This window comes from Epargyreus clarus, unplaced genomic scaffold (genome assembly GCF_041222505.1).
Source record: "Epargyreus clarus isolate Ecla_fem2 unplaced genomic scaffold, WU_Ecla_fem_2.2 ptg000003l, whole genome shotgun sequence".
NCBI classification, from domain to species: Eukaryota; Metazoa; Arthropoda; class Insecta; order Lepidoptera; family Hesperiidae; genus Epargyreus; species Epargyreus clarus.
In genome coordinates, this window is record NW_027332211.1 from 9,184,411 (window position 1) to 9,202,970 (window position 18,560).

Sequence of the window (18,560 nt, forward strand, 5' to 3'; positions counted from 1 at the left end):
AATATATTTCTGAAATTACGTACGTAGACAAGGTATCTAAGTAATGTTCCGAATAAAGGCATCAATTATTATATTTCACTTCACAACAAGGCCTTGGATTGTTATTAGTCACAGAAGTACAAATATACGCCCGAATAGATATTATATCCGTTTATCCGAATAATATATTTATATCCCTTTGTTCTCTATGATACAACCAGTATAAAATGTAATAATGTAATAATGTTACGAAATAATAATTATTTTTGTAAAGAGAAATTAAAATAAGTGTATTAAGTTATAGATAGATCATTGTATATTTCTACGGGACTTACCAAAGTTTTTAAGAAGTTTTTATAGTTTGTCAATAACTTTTTCCTTATAGAAAATTATCCAAACCGCAGAAAAATAAAACCTAGTCGGTTGGAGAATACCTGTAATGTCAGAGGGTTTTTAAGATGTAGGTACTCTTTTATTTGTTCGTTGCAGCACTATAAGTGTCAAAAAGCCTAGCGATTACATACTCAGCCTTAAATCGAGGGCCCGAGGTTCAAATCTTAGGCTTGCGCCAGATTTTTCAAATTCTGATAATTCGATGGAATATAGCTTCAATCCCTGCCACCCTGCGAGGAGACCCACTAGAGCACTACTGGGTAATATGACAGTAATGGGTTGACTATGTGTTTTTGTAGTGTAGGTAATGTTCCTGTGTGTTAATTTGGTAGTATTTTTTGCTGATGATCGTTTAACCAGTTGGGGCCATTGTTCTTCTAGTTTTGCCATGATTGTTCTTAGTTCTACACTATCGATGTTAGCTGGTACAGATGCAACGAAGTTGGAGTATCATTGGTGGATAACACCAAACAGGATTACTGCGGCCGATCGACGCCGAAGCTTCTGTGTGGATTTGCAAGTATTCGAAATAGCATGCTTAATATTTTTGTAAATTTAAACAGCAAAGACGATTACGATATTCATTTAAGTTATAGCTCGAGTATTCATAAGATTATTCACACAACATGCCAATCAAGCCTTAGCAATAATTTGAATTAAGTTTGTGTATGAAATTAAATAAAAGAATTTTATATCATAGTCAATTTTTAATTCCGATTTCCGTATGTTGTACATAGAAAACGCATAAGTATACTTTTTGTATAATTAAGTCACATATTAACTGAAGAAATTTAAATATAAAATATATACTTTGAGCTAAAAATACATGTGTCAATTCTACTTTAATCAGAGCTACCCATAAAACCTATTCCATATTTAAACCATACCATTTGGTGCAAAACACATTGTTAAAACTCGGTAGGCGAACACGACGCTGTTGATCAATCACAAATAACGTGTCTTGTGAAATTGAACCTACTAAAACGTTAGTATACTTCCCACAATGTCAGACAGAAAAAACTATTAACGTACTGTTACTCTTATAAATAGTTCAGTTCGCAATCAGTAATACTACATTAGTATAAAAATCGAGACATTGTTAAGTTAAGATATAATCTAGCGGCATTTTCCTCAGTGTTAGAGGTGCGTCGTGTACACTTCCGCTTGGGCTTGCATCATACAAACTCGTCGGGTTCGCGCGGCGCGTCCAAGTCGCGGTAGTGTATGACTGGGCGGTACTCCGCGCCGCCGCCCCTTTAACAATAACATCTGCGTTAGGCCTCGTTTATAAAGACGCAGGTGTAAATTCAACGCAGCGTGTGCATTGGCCCTTATATTCACGTTATGTATGTTTCACATGTTTAACTCAAAACAAGAAAGCAATTAAGGTACCACTCCTCCAATTTTCAATCCTATTCCTTCCAATTAATCATTTTAATTGGGCATACATAAGCAGCAAAGAAACTTCCTCCAGATTGCAATAAATGGATTAATTATTAAAAATATGTTTTAATAAACCTAAATAAAAAAAAAACAAACAAAAATGTTAATTTCCATCAAGGAATCATGGTCAAACTGAGCATGAAAATTATTATATAAATAAAAAGGCTAAATGTTCCAATGTCGCTAAATGTTATCCATTTATAATGATCTGAATTTATTGTCCCACAATATTTTAATTAGATGGGATCGGATCCAAAACAGGAGGAATTCATATCCTTTACAATGCATTTCACCGCAAATCCAGGAACACAGGAACTAATGTTCTTGTTACTATCCCATACACACTACTTCAGCATATATAAATCAGCATTCAACGCTTATATTGCTTGCCATAAATAATTAATATCACACGCTGCGCTACACTTTGCCTCATTATAAACGAGAATTTAGCAGAATACAAAACGCCACAAGTGCAATATAAAGCACTACCTAAAAAGCTCCTCAAGTTTGCCAAATTATGCAACGGTCTCTTTCGCAATTAAATCTTAGCTTCCCGGGAATGTTTTGTGGATCTTAAACAATAGAGGATGAAGAAAAAAAGATTAGTTTCGATGTCCTAGCAGTTTATTAAAAAATCTTACAATGTAATATACCTATGGTTTTGCGTTATATAACTGTGAATGTACTAACTAGAACTATTTTCTAACAAATGCTTAATAGAAAAGTTAACATTATTACAAATAATAAAGGTAAGTATAGACTTCAATACTACAATATAATAACAAGATATTATACAGATACTTGTAAGTTTCAATTCGGTAATGCCTATTACAAAATTGGTATGGTCCTAGAAAAAAATACGATACAGTACGAAATATGAAGTACCTACTATTACTGAACAATTGTCAAAATTAGATAAGATTAAACAAAATCTATTACAATTTATGTTTACGTTATTACTAACAGTAAATAAAATAGACTGCTATAGACAAAAATAGCTTGAACTATAATGATATAAACCTATGCTTCATACAGTATAGAAAATTTTATAGAATATATTAAGCTATGCAATAACAATGTTATATAGAAGAGTTAAATAAGTGTCTCAATTTAACTATTGGTCATGTATACAATTGAACTAGATAAATGGTATATATCATTGTAGTGCAGGCATTTTTACATCAAACGTGAAAATAAACTGTAAATAATATTATGAATATTAGTACACATCGTACATATTATTATGTCATGATTTTCAGCTGTTACACGTTACAGCCTAAAATATGTCACCATTGTCCGGGAAGTCAAGATCGTTGTAAGCAACAATAGGCCGGGACCGATCCACATTTTCCCTGTAAAGTATTTCCTTCTAACTTAGAGATATGTATTTATATATTTCTAACGATGTCTAATAAAATAATTGAAATTAAAAAAAGCAACATAAAATAGATTAGTAAAAATATCGGTAACTACAACCAATATGTTTATATTTATCACTGACCTAGCATAAACTTGAACCGCGGATCGGTATTAAATTTACGAATAAAATATACGAAGATAATTGTCTTTAGAGGTCAATATTTGAAATTGCTTAGCAACGCAATCCTTGTAAGATATCTTAATTAGATGTGTTTTAACCACCAAAATACTATATTAAGTAATTCAAATTCTATTATTATAAACTAAAGTTGGCTGCGTATATTATGATAAAATAAAACTGTATTTTTATAAGACTTGTGTGTGATTTAGTATTTTGCATAATTATATCACACAAAACTGGAATAGGGATGTTTGATCTAATGACCCAGTAAAATGACAATTGATATAATTAGTGCGTCACAGTAGTACTTTTTTATTATATAACACTTAGTTCAGAAGGGACACTTTTATTTTGAGGGCAGACAAGAAATTCACTAGTTGGTAGGTCAATGATATTTACAACATATATATAGTACATATTAAAAACAAAATAAAGTCGACAGAAAACAAGCTCACGTAAATCGATTACTTATAAATAGTATTTTATACCTATAAATATTACAATCACAATTACATTAAAATCACAATAAAACATGCATTTATATTAGCCATAACATTATCATATTATTAGTTTCATTGTAAGAAAACATTACGAGGCATTTATTGTCATAATCCATTGTTCCCATTTAAATGTGACTAGCTTGTCTGTATGTATAGATTTGATGTATAAGAGCTTGTAATTTTTTTATGCGTTGTCGCTAAAACTAAACTTTTAATAAATGATGACTATGCGATACATGCGAACAATGGTATGAGAATACATTATGGTTGTTAAGCGCGGGGGGAAAAGCTAGTTTTTAACATGTATAAGATAACTTAAGATGCAACTACAAATAAGCAAATACTAAAATGAATAAAGATCGTGCAGCATAAAAGCAAAAACAATTCAATTGTATTATCGACACAGGTCACGCGTACTTTAAATTCCTATTATAAATTATGTTTATGTTAATTCAATTACTTCGTATGATTTAATTATTTACTAATATAAAAAACAAACGTTTCGTAACGGTGGTAATCATTTTTGGCGAAATATTGAACGTAAGTGTATGATTTTCTTTACGACTATAAAACTTATATCGTAGATTTACGTATTAATTTATTATATAATAAAGATGAGATACATCTGACAAACTAACGATTAAAAAAAAAACAAACACAAAACAAGGTGGATAACCTTGAAAGGTTGATGTTACCCATTCTACTTTTATTAATAAGAAAAGTTGCTCAGAGTCAACGTTATGTTAATCGAACAATCTTGACTTGCATATAAATTTAATAATAAATTTCTGCTCGTAATCTCATGTATATGTATATAGAGACAAGGTTAGAATTAATACTACGATGATTCGTTAAAGCTTGTGGATCTATCAAGGGTTTTACCGCATTCATTGTTTTTGCTTTAGTTATATTTTACAAACACTAAGCGACTGTAGCAACGATAGCGACTTTATAGAAAAGGGATAATTTACAAATCGTAATATTCATGCTCTACATAAGTTATTTTGTTACAGATGCATCAGAAATCGATAGAAAACATATTTGCGCAAGTTTCTCGCGGCAAGTATTCCACTCTTTGTCGCTGTGGGCTAAACAAGCGTCCTAGCTGAGCAGAGATGTCTCTAAGAGTATAATGGTCACTCTTTATCATAATTTGGAACTTACCGACACGCTATACGAGACCTAAACTCTTTAACGAACATTATCACTATTTAACGATAAATTTATACAAACATATAACCTATTGATATTTATTTTACAATGTTGCGATGCTTTTCTCAACTGGATTCAAGCTTCAGCCCAATAGCATGACATGTTTTAAGTTTTTTTTTAATACAATTGTAGTAGTATTTTTGTTAAAAGCGTAAGAAAAAAGCATGAAGATCAACCGTGTTAGTTTAAGCTATAACATTTAGATCGGAACAGTGTAAAAAATAATGATATGGCACAGTAGTAAGCGAATTATATGTACTATGTTTCATTTGATGATTGCCGCCCCCTTAACTCACATATATTTGATTCCATTACGACGAATACAAATCACTTAGTTACTTAACTTAGTGTATAATCTCTTCACAAGTATATAAAAGTAAAACTGGATTATAAAATTTGCAGTCAAAATATAATTTTTTATCGTATTTACGCAATCATTTTTTGAAGAGTTATATTTATTCATAACTGTGCTTCAATTCAACTTAACAAAAAATTAACAGTTGTTAAACTTTAGGAATATAAAGTAACGCAAAAGAACAGTATGTGTTCGAGGGCGTGCGATCATCGAGTGTCATCGATCGATCATGTGAGGTTTGTTACCTGGGGCGCGAGAAGCGCGGGTGTCGCGGCGCGTAGGGCGCGGGCGGCGCCCAGCCCGACCAGCCCCAGCCGCGCGCGCCCGGCCCGCCGCCGCCGCCGCCGTACCTGCACACAGAAACACGTATGTTAATCTTATATGTAAAATTCTCGTGTCATAATGTTAGTTACCATACTCCTCTCAAACGACTTTACAGATTTTCACCAAATTTTATATGCATATTCAGTAGGTCTGAGAATCGGCTACTATCTGTTTTTCATACCGCTAAGTGATAAGGTTTGAAGGTGGTAGAACCCTTTGTGGTTCGACTCCGGCGGAACCACCGCCACACCTATTTTTACCTAATAACAGCAGTGTTAGGCGCTGCTGTGTTCCGGTTTGAAGGGTGTGGTAAGGGAGAAAGACTTTTCCGAGGCGTTCCGGCGTAGTCCTCAGGGGTAGCGGCGCATCTGTGACCGACCTCAGGTAAGAATATCTAATCCTATCTGGGGTTGATTACAGATGTCCATGGGCGGCAGTAGCCACTTACCATCAGGTGGACTGCATGCTCGTCTGCTACTCCAATATTATAAAAAAAAAAATAAGTGTTGTTCACCCTTAACATTTTTTTATTTCTATGGCAACACAACGGTTACCGGGCCAGCTAGTATCATAAATAAGTATAGATATCTCACCGCCTTGTATTTATGATTTTGGATAAAATAAATTGATTTGATTTGACTATAGTAGTGGATACTGACTGCGCGGGCGGCGGCGCGTGCTGCGCGTGCGGCGCGGGCGCGTGGCGCGCGGGCGGCTCGGGCTGCTGCGGCCGCCGCACGTCGCGCACGTACGCGTTGAAGTACGCCACCTCGCGACGCACCTCGTCCACCTGAACCACACACGACAGTTTAACATACATGTAATTTAGCAAATTCCACTATTCAACATTTATTTATTTATTTATTTATTCACAACTTACATCTAACATTACAGGAAAAAAAATCCTTGTGCGTTAGTGTAGCTTAAAAATAACAATAATTAACGTCCAAATCACATAAAATATACAATATACATAATATATACAAGTAAAATAATTAATAATTTTCAATTACATGGAAGGCTACCCTCGTGAACTCTCCAAGTGTGCAACAGAACAAGTCGATATGGTCTGCTATAGTGTTAAGTGTGCGCAATGCTCGTGTTAAGGGTGCGTCGCGCATCAGGTTGGTGCGTGCGTGTGGCAACGCCAGAAGATGCGGACGTCGCCGGCGCTCCACGCTTCTATCCGGCACACTCAACTTCAGTTCTTTCAATATAACTGGGTTGTCAAGTTCACCCCGCAGTACTTGGAATATGTACTTTGTGAGCGAGATTTCTCGCCTCACTTCCAGTTTATTGAATCCTACCATGCCGAGAACGAACAACGTAGGATACAATAAAGGATAGCCGGGATAAACACCGTGTAACTTTAAGAAGAGAAACCGGGCAAATTTATTTTGGATACGTTCCAACATTGTCTTGTACTTAGCCTCACTCGAAGACCATATAACCGAGTTACACTCCAAATGACTCTTCACCAGAGCTTCATATAAGGCACGCAAGGCACTAATATTCGTAAAACTATTTGCCTGCCTTAATATGAAGCCCAGATTTCGGTATGATTTTTGCATACTTCGGCTATATGATCTCGAAAGTTAAGGTCTGCCGTAAAATGTACACCAAGATCTTTGATCTTCTTTACGCGCTGGAGCTGCTCGCCGCCCATGTGGTATGAATATTGGAGGGGGTTCGAGCTCGGCTGAACGATACCACGAAACATTTGTCTACATTAAAATACAACTTGTTTACGTGGCTCCACTCAACTACTCGATTAATGTCGCGCTGTAGCCCAGCTTGGTCCGTCAGGTTATTCACTTCACGAACCAGTTTCAAGTCGTCAGCAAATAGAAGACATGTAGACTCATGGACCACCTCCGGCAGGTCGTTTATTATTATGATAAACTGGAGGGGCCCTAAGTTACTGCCCTGGCTGACGCCTGATCTCGTCGGATACTGATTCGACCGGCATCCTCCACAGTCGACGTATTGACGTCTGCTTCGTAGGTAGCTGGCGAAGACATTTAGCGTTTGCTGAGTACAGCCCACACCAGCCAGTTTTGCAAGCAAGACGTCATTGTCTACCGTGTCGAACGCCTTTCTGAAGTCGAAGTAAGCGACATCTACTTGTCTTCCGACATCTACCGCTGGCACCACTCGCGACATTAAATTGAGTAGGTTTCCCGTTTTTCCGCGCCCCGGGCGGAAGGGTAACATATTAGGGTTCATTTTCAATGATATTTTTAATGATTACTTAAGGCTGTTAACTATCGTGCATTTCACTATGTACAATATTTTACCATTCACGCTAACTCACGTATTTATAAAATCTACATTACAATTAAGTACATTAAAATCTTATCTCTACTCACATCGGAACATATGGAATTGAAATGTTTTAGTATGCAAGCAATAAAGAAAGGAAGATCCTGTAGACTGCTTTTAATTTCATTATAACTCCTTATGATTCTATTTATAATTTAATAATAAATGTTTACATTCATTCACAAACTTACCTTTTCAGCATGTTTGTTGAATATATGTTTTCTAATGAAGTCTGGACCCTTGAACTTTTTACCACTTAAAGGACACAACCATTTGTCTTTCGCCAACTCCTGCGTGTTGGATTGAATAAACTTCTCTACTTCTGCTTCAGGATCCTAAAATAAATTACATAATAAAATAAGTTACTGAAAATCAAAATAAAATAAATATTTCATTTTAGCACATACTTCAATTTATTCCTTACCTTGATCCCAAGTTTTTGCAATTCTTCATCAGACAAAGGCTTAACATCTTGTAAGAATGCTGCCATTTTGCTTTCAAAGGCCTTTATATAGTCATGTATCTCTGTTTGTGACGGCTTAAAAAGATGAAAGGGACATTAAATGACATATATGTGAGAATACGAGACAACATGTGAGATATTAAAAGGACAATAAGGGCAATTTATTAACAATTATTCCATCATCAAATGGATTTATTTAATTACCTTGTTGGCTGGAGGAGCAGAGCGAGCGTGCATAATACCACAGCGGTTAGGCATTTCGTCCTCATACGGATACTCGCAATGGTTATAGTAGTCGACAGAGTGCACGATACGCAAGTACAGCACCAGACGGTCGAGCACGCGGATCAGTTCTGGGTCAGCTTGCTCCGTGGTCGCGGAGTCCGATGTCGCCTCGAGACCGAGCAACTCCTCCTCTTCAGTCGACGCTTCCTCGATCAAGTGCTCGGTGATTTTGTGCAACACTGGATTCTTGGAGTTTAGGCTGAAATTCTGTAAGCAAGAGGTGTAATTGTAGATGGAAATATAATTGTTTCGAAAATATAATTAACTCTTAATTAGCTTTTTTTTTTCAGATAAACAAAAGAAACTGACAGACTACCTACTACTCTACTCATGTGGAATATTTTAAGCGCGCCAACAAATATTTACAGCAAAAACTTAAAAAGAAAGAATATCACCATGCGTTGTGCCATCAGAATGCGTTGGTGCCTCTGAGGACTAAGTTGGAAAATAAGAATGAAAATATTCTAATGTCTGTAACCACACTCTTCAAATCAAAACAATATTTTGACAATATGTCTGTACTAAGTGTCGCGGCAGTGCAAATGGATTCAAATTATGAAGGATTCTACCTCACCACAGTCAAAAATAGTTGTGACAGTGGTGCTACCAATCTGCAAGCTGTTCAAGGTATGTACCTGAGCATCATCAGCGGGCGCGGCGTCGCTGTCCTCGCGCGGGCCGTCGTGCCAGACGCGCGTGCGCGTGTCGAGCAGGTGCGCCAGGCGCGCCGCCAGCCGCGCGTCCGCGCGCAACACGCTGCGCTCCATCGTCACGCCCGACACCGCGCGGATGCGACGGTGCAGGTCGCGGTTCACGATCGCGCCCAGCTCGCACTCGCGCAACTGCACAACGATAAAACCCATATAACGTGTCACTTGCACCAATAATAAAAGTAATTGAAGATGAGTGCATTTCTACGTCCGTGTCGCTTTTTATCTAATTTGTGCAAGTGAGAACACGTACATAAAGAAACGCGAATGAAATGACCTTTTATGTTTTTCGGTATTGCGGACATTTTTTTTTATTAACCGACTTCAAAAAGGAGATGGTTATCAATTCGGCCGGTATCTTTTTTTTTATGTATGTACACGAATTACTCCGCCGTTAGTGGACCGATTTTAATAATCCTTTTTTTATTGTATAGGGACGAGCTGGAAGTTGGTCCCATTTAAATATGGTTAGGATCCATCGACGGGTTCTGGAGAAAATGAGGGGAACTCCTCCAGCCATGTGAATATAACAGCCATAACTTCGCCGTTTATGAACCTATTCTAATGTCTTTAAAGTCGTGTGTGGACAATTGCTACAAATTGGTCCCATTTAAATATAATGAGGATCAGAGTGGGTTCTGGAGACAAAATATATAACTCCTCAACCGAAGGATATAATTGAGTTATGTTTGAAGATATTTGGTGTAGGTTCTAATGAAATTGCAAAGCCAGTTCATCATTGACTATTCAGTTAGGTTAGGTTTGAACATATAAGACAACTTATACTTTATACTTAAGTTAGAGGCATGCTTTTTTTAGTGTTTGAAAGCTAATACGACGTAGAATTACATTAAATAATAAAAATAAAATAAAAAGCCTAGATTATTTTGAGGAAATTCACGATTACTGAAATTTAACCTAAAAAAATTGCTTTCTTCACACTAATCTAACTATTAAACTAATAAACTTTTTTGTTTTTTTTTTCCATGGATCAGAACGGCCTATTATTGGCAATCGTAATTTTTGTTTGAACATGATAACTCTTTTAGTTCAAACGTTATAGCGATTTATTTACTTTAGGTGCACAATTCCCAAAAAAAAACTTCAAAAGGTCGTAATACCCAAAAAAAAGTATAATTATTTTTTTTTAGTTTTTTTGTCGAGAAAATGCGGTTTAATTTTACCTGTTTCAATATGTGCACTTTATGGAGATTCACCCTGTATTGTGACATTAATAACCCAATTGGAGTACTATACCACTCTACGACGCGAGGTCTACGGAGATCTACGAAAATAAGGTAAGAAGTGTACCTGCATTTCTTACCTTATTTTGACCCCAAATTAAATGACTAATATCTATAATTCCCGTCATTTTTGCCTTATTGATTGCGATAACCTTCATAATAAAATAAGATAAAATATAGAAACATACCCGTATGTTGTTTAGGTTCCAGCAGATGTCCTTAATGTTGACCTCCCGGCGGAAGGTGACCCAGCCGCGACGGAACCAGCGGCGCTCGGGCAGAGGGTCCGCGAGCGCCACGCGCAGGAACCCGCCGTAGCGCTTGCACATCTTCGAAAACGATGATAAATGTTTAAAATGATAATATATTTTATAACCTATAAACCCGTCATCAACTTTTAAGAGATAACACTATCGATTTCTGTGGTTAAGTATTTTCCTTATTTCTTTAGAAAGTATTATAATTATTGATTATATAACTATTGATTGCATTACCTTCCCTGTTAAGCGCGACGATTATTTATATCAACTACATACATAACTCATAATAATTCGTAGCTAGCAGTCCGATGTGATTAATACCAACAAATATGTTGCAATAACACTGGTTTTTGGCGCTTTCAAATTTTGTATGAAAAACATAACCACCCGTATGTATTACGAAAATAGTTCTTGCCATTTAAATTGAAGGTTAAGCGGTGTTGGCGCCCGCAAATCTCTATTGAATTACTTACTGCTTCCACTTCTGCTTTCGTAATAGTGGGCGCCAAGTTCCTCAAGAAGATGGAAGTTGTTTTATGTAGAGCGCGTGACTCCTTCTTCTCTATTACGACATCGACGGATTCTGACTTTTCTTCATTCGTTTCTTTATCTTTGTCCTTGCCGTTTTCAGACACTTCTTCCATTTTCTCGACGCTCGGCGACTTGGATTTTTCTTTACGCTTCGGAGACTTTTCGGGTGATTTGGACTTTGACTTGGACTTGGATTTACGGCGAGTAGTTGACTCGCCTTCATCTTCCGAGCTAGACGATGACGAACTTGATGATGAAGAGCTTGAAGAAGAGCCTGGTGGTGCTGGAATAACAAGTTTTTCGAGATTTACACTTAGGTATCCATATAAAACCACAAAAATTTGTTTGATTTTTTTTAATTAAAGTAAATCTTCAAATACCATCAACATGTTTAAAAGACATACTTAGGGATTAAAAAAGCAATATTCAAAGCATTCCAGAAGAAAGGATTTAGATAGATAAATAATATATATTTTTTAACAATAGGAATTGTATGGTAAAATATAAATTCCATAAGTCTTATTAATTTGACTTTGATTTTAGTGCTATGCCAAATATAGACTATGTATTTAATTGTGTATTTAATATAGAAATATTTTTATCATAGCAATATTTACTTACGTGGTTCTTTCTCTGGCTCTTCTGGGCCAGGCTCAGTACCAGGTGCAGAATTATAGCGTGAGAATATTTTTGCCTGCTCTTGTAGATGACGCAAATGAGGATCTATTTCCATCGTAAGGGGTTCAGTAGGCTTCGGAGACTCCGACTTTTTCTCCTAAAAACAAATTAAATATTAAGTAATAAGACACAATTTACAAGTTTATTTTGTTAAAACTACTTTTACTTTTAAATACCTTATCCTTGTCGTCTGGGACTTTCTTTTCTTCTTTGACTTTCTCATCATCATCTTCAATAACAACAGCTTTATCTGAATCATTTTTTTCTGAAATATACATATTTTGATACTGAATGTATTATTTACTACAAACCTTTACAGTAGCATTTGACTTTAATAATATCAGTATGTAGTAAATTAAATTCCTTACTTTGACTAATATCATAAAAAATTGTCGTCATTGTTTCATGAATAAGTTTCAATACCTTTGTTATTGGTGTTCGTAACTTCTGGTAGCGCGGGCTCATCAAGGGCTTTTAAATCCTCTTCAGTGCCACCCTCCAGTTTTATAACAACAGTGTCAAGCAAACGTATGAGCTTTTCCGACTTGTCGACGTCCACCGATACCTTGTCCAGTTCACCTTGGGCCAGCAAATCAAGGAATACATTCAAGCGAGTCTGAAAACAAATTTTATATGTTCAATTTAAGCAAAATTTTAACGAAATTGGATGAATTATGATTTTTATACACATATAGGTTAATGACTGAGGGAAACATTTACACAGATTTCAAGTCAGTTAGATTGAAGTCAAATTACAGTTTGGTTTATGTATCTTTTAAGATAAAGGGTATATTCACATCAGTACCTGTTCCACAAGTAATTTAATAAGTTAAAATAAAATAGTATAAAGTAATAAGCTCCATTTGAGTTATGGGTCCATGAAGTCTACCAGTCTATCAGTCTACTTCAGTAGGACTACCATGAGTTTACAAAAGTATTACTCGCTAGCGACTGCGTAAAATAAATGTATGAAAAATTGTACAGCGCCTCTGGTGGTTACTCGTAGAACTAAAATCCGTAGTAGCGTAACTCGATACGTAAAAAACCTATCGAAATCAAATCGCTAGCTAATGTCATTATGATCTATTGCCATACAAATTCGGTCCCATGAGTCATTAATTTGACAGACGTTTTCAAGAAATACCGTAACGATAGTAGTTATGTTATTCACTAGCAAAATGACAATAGTTTTCTATTTACCATTTCTATAGTGGCGTTTCTATGCCAACTCATGGTAATGCTACTGGACAGTCTAAATGACAGCGACATATGTAAACAAACCTAAGAAGGACAATTTATACTTATTATCAGATCTTATATCACACATTGATTACCTTTAATGCACACAGCTGTTCCTCTTTGCGTTTGACTGACTCTTCCGGATGATATTTGATCTTGAACCTAAGTAACAAAAATCTCCCAGTTTACATAGGCCAACATATAATAAACTGTTATTACAAACAGTTAACAAGTAGACCAATTTCCACATAAAGTGACCTCAAACAACTTAATGAAAAGTGTAACTCATGTAAATTAAACAGTAATGCAGGTGTTTAATAATAAAAAAAGACATCACAAGTGCTCACAAACTGAACATGTTCATTTTTTTTTATTAACTAGTAATCTGAAGGTTTAAATATATTTCTGACATTCAAATTCTTACCTGATTCACTTTCAAATTAAGGCAATAACTATAATGGAAATTGATCTGATACACCTACATAAATAAACCTTTGGTATATTCAATACGGAAACATAAAAATAAAACTAAAATGGCATATTAAAAATTGTAAAACTTCAATCTCACCTGTTCCACACATGTGGAATACCGTTACCCTACCCCTAACAATAACGGAACCTGTAGCATTGCGCGCTACAGGTCAACGCGATATATCTAGCTACACACGGCATTTAACATTTTTACAAAGTTTGAATAAATTTTCTTAACGATGGCCGGCAATTCCACGCGAAAACGCTGTAGACTGTAGGGAAAAAAGGTAATTGTTAACAAGTGCATATTTAAAAAATTCTAAGCATAACTTACATTTTATAGATTTTGATAGCAGGCGTGTACTTTAAAACTCTATATTGTAAATTATTGCTTAGAATCTTTTAAGTAGCAGCAAATCTAGGGAAGATATCATTTTCAATAATTTTTTCCACACTGGTTAATTTTATTAAATACTGCATGTCTTGCAATTGTTTTTTTATTTTGTTTTTTTTAGTCCTTACTATGCAGAAGACCAAATTTATTTTTTAAGACATTTGTTTAAAATGTAGCAATATATGCATATACATACCATTCCTCATCTTTATGTGCAACGAAAAATTCATTAAGTTGTTGTCTTCTGAATTCCAATTTGTATTCATTGTACTTCAGAATTGCATCATCCACTGTGATGGAGTCATCTTGGGCAGCCAAGAATGCTTTGAATGTCATCATGGTTGGATGCCCATCTGATGGGCCAATTGGTAGGACAGCATCCCTAACAAAATGTAAGAACATATTAGAAAACTGACTTGTTAATAACTTGTATATTATTTAAAAACATGACAAGCATTATTCCTCTTCTATTGTTACTTACCATTAATTTTAATCTTGATTGCAAATTCAAGGTTAATTATTTTGAATCATTTATGCCCATTATATGGAATGAATTAGAATAGAGCCAATTAATGACTAATATATACCTAAGGTTAGTATTACGCACCTGGCTGGAACAGGTGGCATGGGTTGCCCATATCCTTGATGTGCAGGATGAGGTCCAAAATGGTCATGGGCCCAACCATAAGAACCATATGAATCATGGGGCATGCCTCCATATCTCCGGTCATCTATAGGCCAATCTGGCCTTATTCTCTTGTTGGGTGGTCCTTCTCCTCTCACGGGTGAGTAACCCCGACTGGCACTGGCTCCTCCACGGTAGTCTCTGTAGTCAGGCCCAGAGCGGCCTCCACGAGACCTTCCAGCCCAAGAATCTCTGATATTATATGAATTATTGTAAAACTTCCCCATAACAACAGGCTCATTTATACATAATATCTACAAAGTAGGCAATAGACAAGCAGCCCATGTAGCGTTTTGTCTCAAATGTAATGTAATACATAACTTCTACTAGGAATCACCGATCTGTTGCTATCAATTCTGATATAATTGATACTTACATAAAAATACATACCAATTTTGAAAAAACTTTATTCGTAAGTTTTAGGAAACATAAAAGAGATAATTTTTTACATCATATGAATGTCTACACAAATATATCTGAAGTAGATACTTTAGTTTACTTATAACACTATTGATACTATACCATTGCCACGTAAATGTTGATATTTTGTCACAGAGTAAATGCATAGTAAGACATACCTTAAAACTAGAGGAACAGAGCATCGTTTGTAGGATTTAAATATTTGGGTAGGAGTTTTGGAGTCGAGGGATTGTTGAGGTCTGTAACAGATTTTTAGGTTATGACTATGCAACTGATTTATGTTATATTACTAGTAAGTAACTCGTGATACCTCTCAGACCATTCGTCTCGGCCACGACTTCTCTCTTCCCGACGATCGCTGCTGCGGTAGCTGCTTCCTTCAGCTGCCCCTCTTTCACCGCGAAACTTGTCGCGTCTCTTGCGATCGTATTCGTCGTCACTATCAGCCATCTTAATTTATATTAAAAATACCCTGCACTTGTTTTGCTCAACAGAGACAGAAAATTAAACCATAACCTAACAAAAAGAAATATAATTAATTTTGTGAACACTGAACAGAAAATTAGCAACAAATAGTTTCTATAGTCAGACAATAGACAAATGACAATCCAGATAATTCTCTACGCGCGTGTGCGTGTGGCAGGGGCGCCACTGGCGATCTTAGTTTAGTGTTACTAGGTTGTGAATATTACCCACATAATAAGCGGAAAGTAACGATTATATTATTTAACATATAATCAAGCCTCTTTAGCACCAGATGGTGTTTATAATTAGAATTATTTGTTTTGTTTGTGTATCATAATATGTATAATGTCTAAATAAATATATATAAATGTTTAATGACAATCATCATGAGATCTAGTTTTCAAAGTTGCAGTTTTATTAAATTAATGTATAACGTAAAATCTCCCGTAACGTAAATTCCCCAGGGTAAACTGCTAATGAAGCTGACAATACTATATAGTTTACTATACTCGACTATACTGTTTGCTGACAACAAGAACAAATGACCACAGAGAATAGAAAATAGCTGTTTAGAGTGTTTAGTGTAGTCGTGGGTCGGTATGATATCTGGCAATATCATAACGCGGTATCGGTATTGGTACCAATACCATGTTTTGAAACTGTTTATTTTCAATACCTAGGTATTGGTCGGTATTTGAAATTATAAAGAACCTGTGTTTGTTGATATTAAAATAACGCTTTATAAAAATAAACTCTTTGGTTATTGCGATACAACTTAAATATACCTACTAATTTATGCTTAAATATTATATATAAATTTACTTTGTTTTTTACTAAATACATATAAAGTTTATATTGTTAAAAAAATGTATATAGAACTTTCATCTTCTTTAAGTGCGACTTGAGGTTTCCTGTCGATGCTTTGTAACTGTATATGTTACCACTTACCACACAGTGTACATCTAGCTGTTTTAGCCACATTGTCTGTTTTCACAAATATCTCCTACATCGGAAATATGTGGCTATAGTATAGTATAGGCAAACATTATGTTGCCATATAAATAAAAAAATGTTAAGGGTGAACAACCCTTATCACTTAGGGGTACGAAAAATAGATAGTAGCCGGTTCTCAGACCTACTGAATATGCATATAAAATTTGGTGAATATCGGTAAAGCCGTTTCGGAGGAGTATGGTAATACGAGAATTTTATATATAAGATTTACATGTAACTTATCAGTTATTGTACTAATCACTTAAAGTTATTATTATATTAGAAACTTAAAAAAACTAATAAAACAAATTTTAACTACAGACATTAAGTACCTAATCAGACGAATAAAATTACATTCATGCGCAAGCAGTGCAAGGAACTTTTACAAGTGAAAAAGTCAAATTCAAATGAAACTTAAAATATTATTATTGCTATTAAATTTAAGTTCCAAACGTAGTATAATTCAATTAAAAAATGTTTTTATTTTCATGTAGGTAAGAGTCAAAATATTATGTTATTATCACGCATTACGTTTCCACGAAGGAATAGCAGCTCGACGACAAGACCTTATTGCTAACAAGTTAAAGGTGAAAATTGTAGTAGGAAAACGGCATCGGGTTGCGTCGCATAACATATCGGTACCACAATTTCGGCCAATCAGCGTCGTGAATATCGTGCCGTGATTGGTACTTGGTACAGCTCGGTACAAGTTATCACATACCAGCCAATACTGTCAATACCATGTTTCCCAAAATACATAGTTATTACAATTCTCAATACCGTGTTTTCGGTACTGCATTGATAACTATGTATTAAAAACTGTGTATGGTTTGCAACGACCAAGTCTAGTTTAGTGTTTCCGATAACCGCCACACGCAAAAAAAAGTTTGTTGGGCTACGAGTGCTACGACTGATGTATTTGGAATTCGGGTAATTGGAAGGACTGCCAGTAGAATAAAATTATGTATGTTATTGATACTGAATCTGATTACCTGACACTTTTTAAAAATACGTCCTATTGCATTTAAAAATAAAATCAATTCCTAAAATTGTCGACAAAAAGCAATGGTCCCCCAAATGGTGCCAAAGATTCTTTCTTTCCTGAGGAAGCATACATTCTTGACAATTAACATACATTATAATAAACATACAGTCCTGAAAACAAAATCGTGTAGGTATTTATTTCTTATTATAATTTTAATTGGAGATATCTATACTTATCGCTACCTCCTTATTACTAGAGCCCACAGAGAGAAGAATGACTCATTCTTGATCCCATATTTCCCTAAGGACATTGTAAAATGTCTGGAATTTATCAAGACGAAGAGTACGCATTTCCTAAGTACAATATCGGGCTATACCTATCCCATTTCGCTTATCATTGGGTACGATCGCGGTCAATATGCAAATTTATATTGAACCTTTTCATGAAAATCTGTTTAACGTCTAGGCAAGGTGGTGGTTAGATTCTATTTTTGTATAATACCTAACAGTTATTGCACTAGTTACTAATATGTATATTTACAACAGTAGGCAACAATATAATTTATCGATCGTTTTGAGTAAGTTAAACATTATTGAAATGAAACAGTTTTTTAGTTTCTTTTGTTCGTATCATTTCAGAGATAAATCATATAGCGAAAGATACAATATC

General features: G+C 35.2%; 1 protein-coding gene across 4 annotated transcripts; it reads right to left on the bottom strand.

Annotated features, from left to right (window-relative positions):
* Positions 1-1,059: 1,059 nt before the first annotated feature.
* On the bottom strand, positions 1,060-16,079 carry Ars2 (arsenic resistance protein 2). Of its 4 annotated transcripts, none has more exons than XM_073087359.1 (17): positions 15,759-16,079; positions 15,607-15,687; positions 14,951-15,220; positions 14,540-14,725; positions 13,574-13,640; positions 12,663-12,855; positions 12,416-12,504; positions 12,183-12,336; positions 11,504-11,844; positions 10,959-11,099; positions 9,452-9,658; positions 8,736-9,023; positions 8,493-8,606; positions 8,260-8,403; positions 6,406-6,536; positions 5,668-5,772; positions 1,060-1,626 (listed from the first exon to the last, which is right to left on the bottom strand). In XM_073087359.1, exons 1-17 carry the CDS (start codon positions 15,896-15,898, stop codon positions 1,548-1,550), a joined length of 2,730 nt encoding a protein of 909 aa, XP_072943460.1. In that variant the 5' UTR covers positions 15,899-16,079; the 3' UTR covers positions 1,060-1,547. The 4 variants fall into 4 exon arrangements, with proteins under 4 accessions (XP_072943460.1, XP_072943480.1, XP_072943473.1 ...); XM_073087366.1 differs by lacking the exon at positions 1,060-1,626 and adding an exon at positions 2,422-3,167; XM_073087379.1 differs by lacking the exon at positions 15,607-15,687 and having other exon boundaries at positions 14,951-15,202.
* Between the last annotated feature and the right edge of the window lie 2,481 nt (positions 16,080-18,560).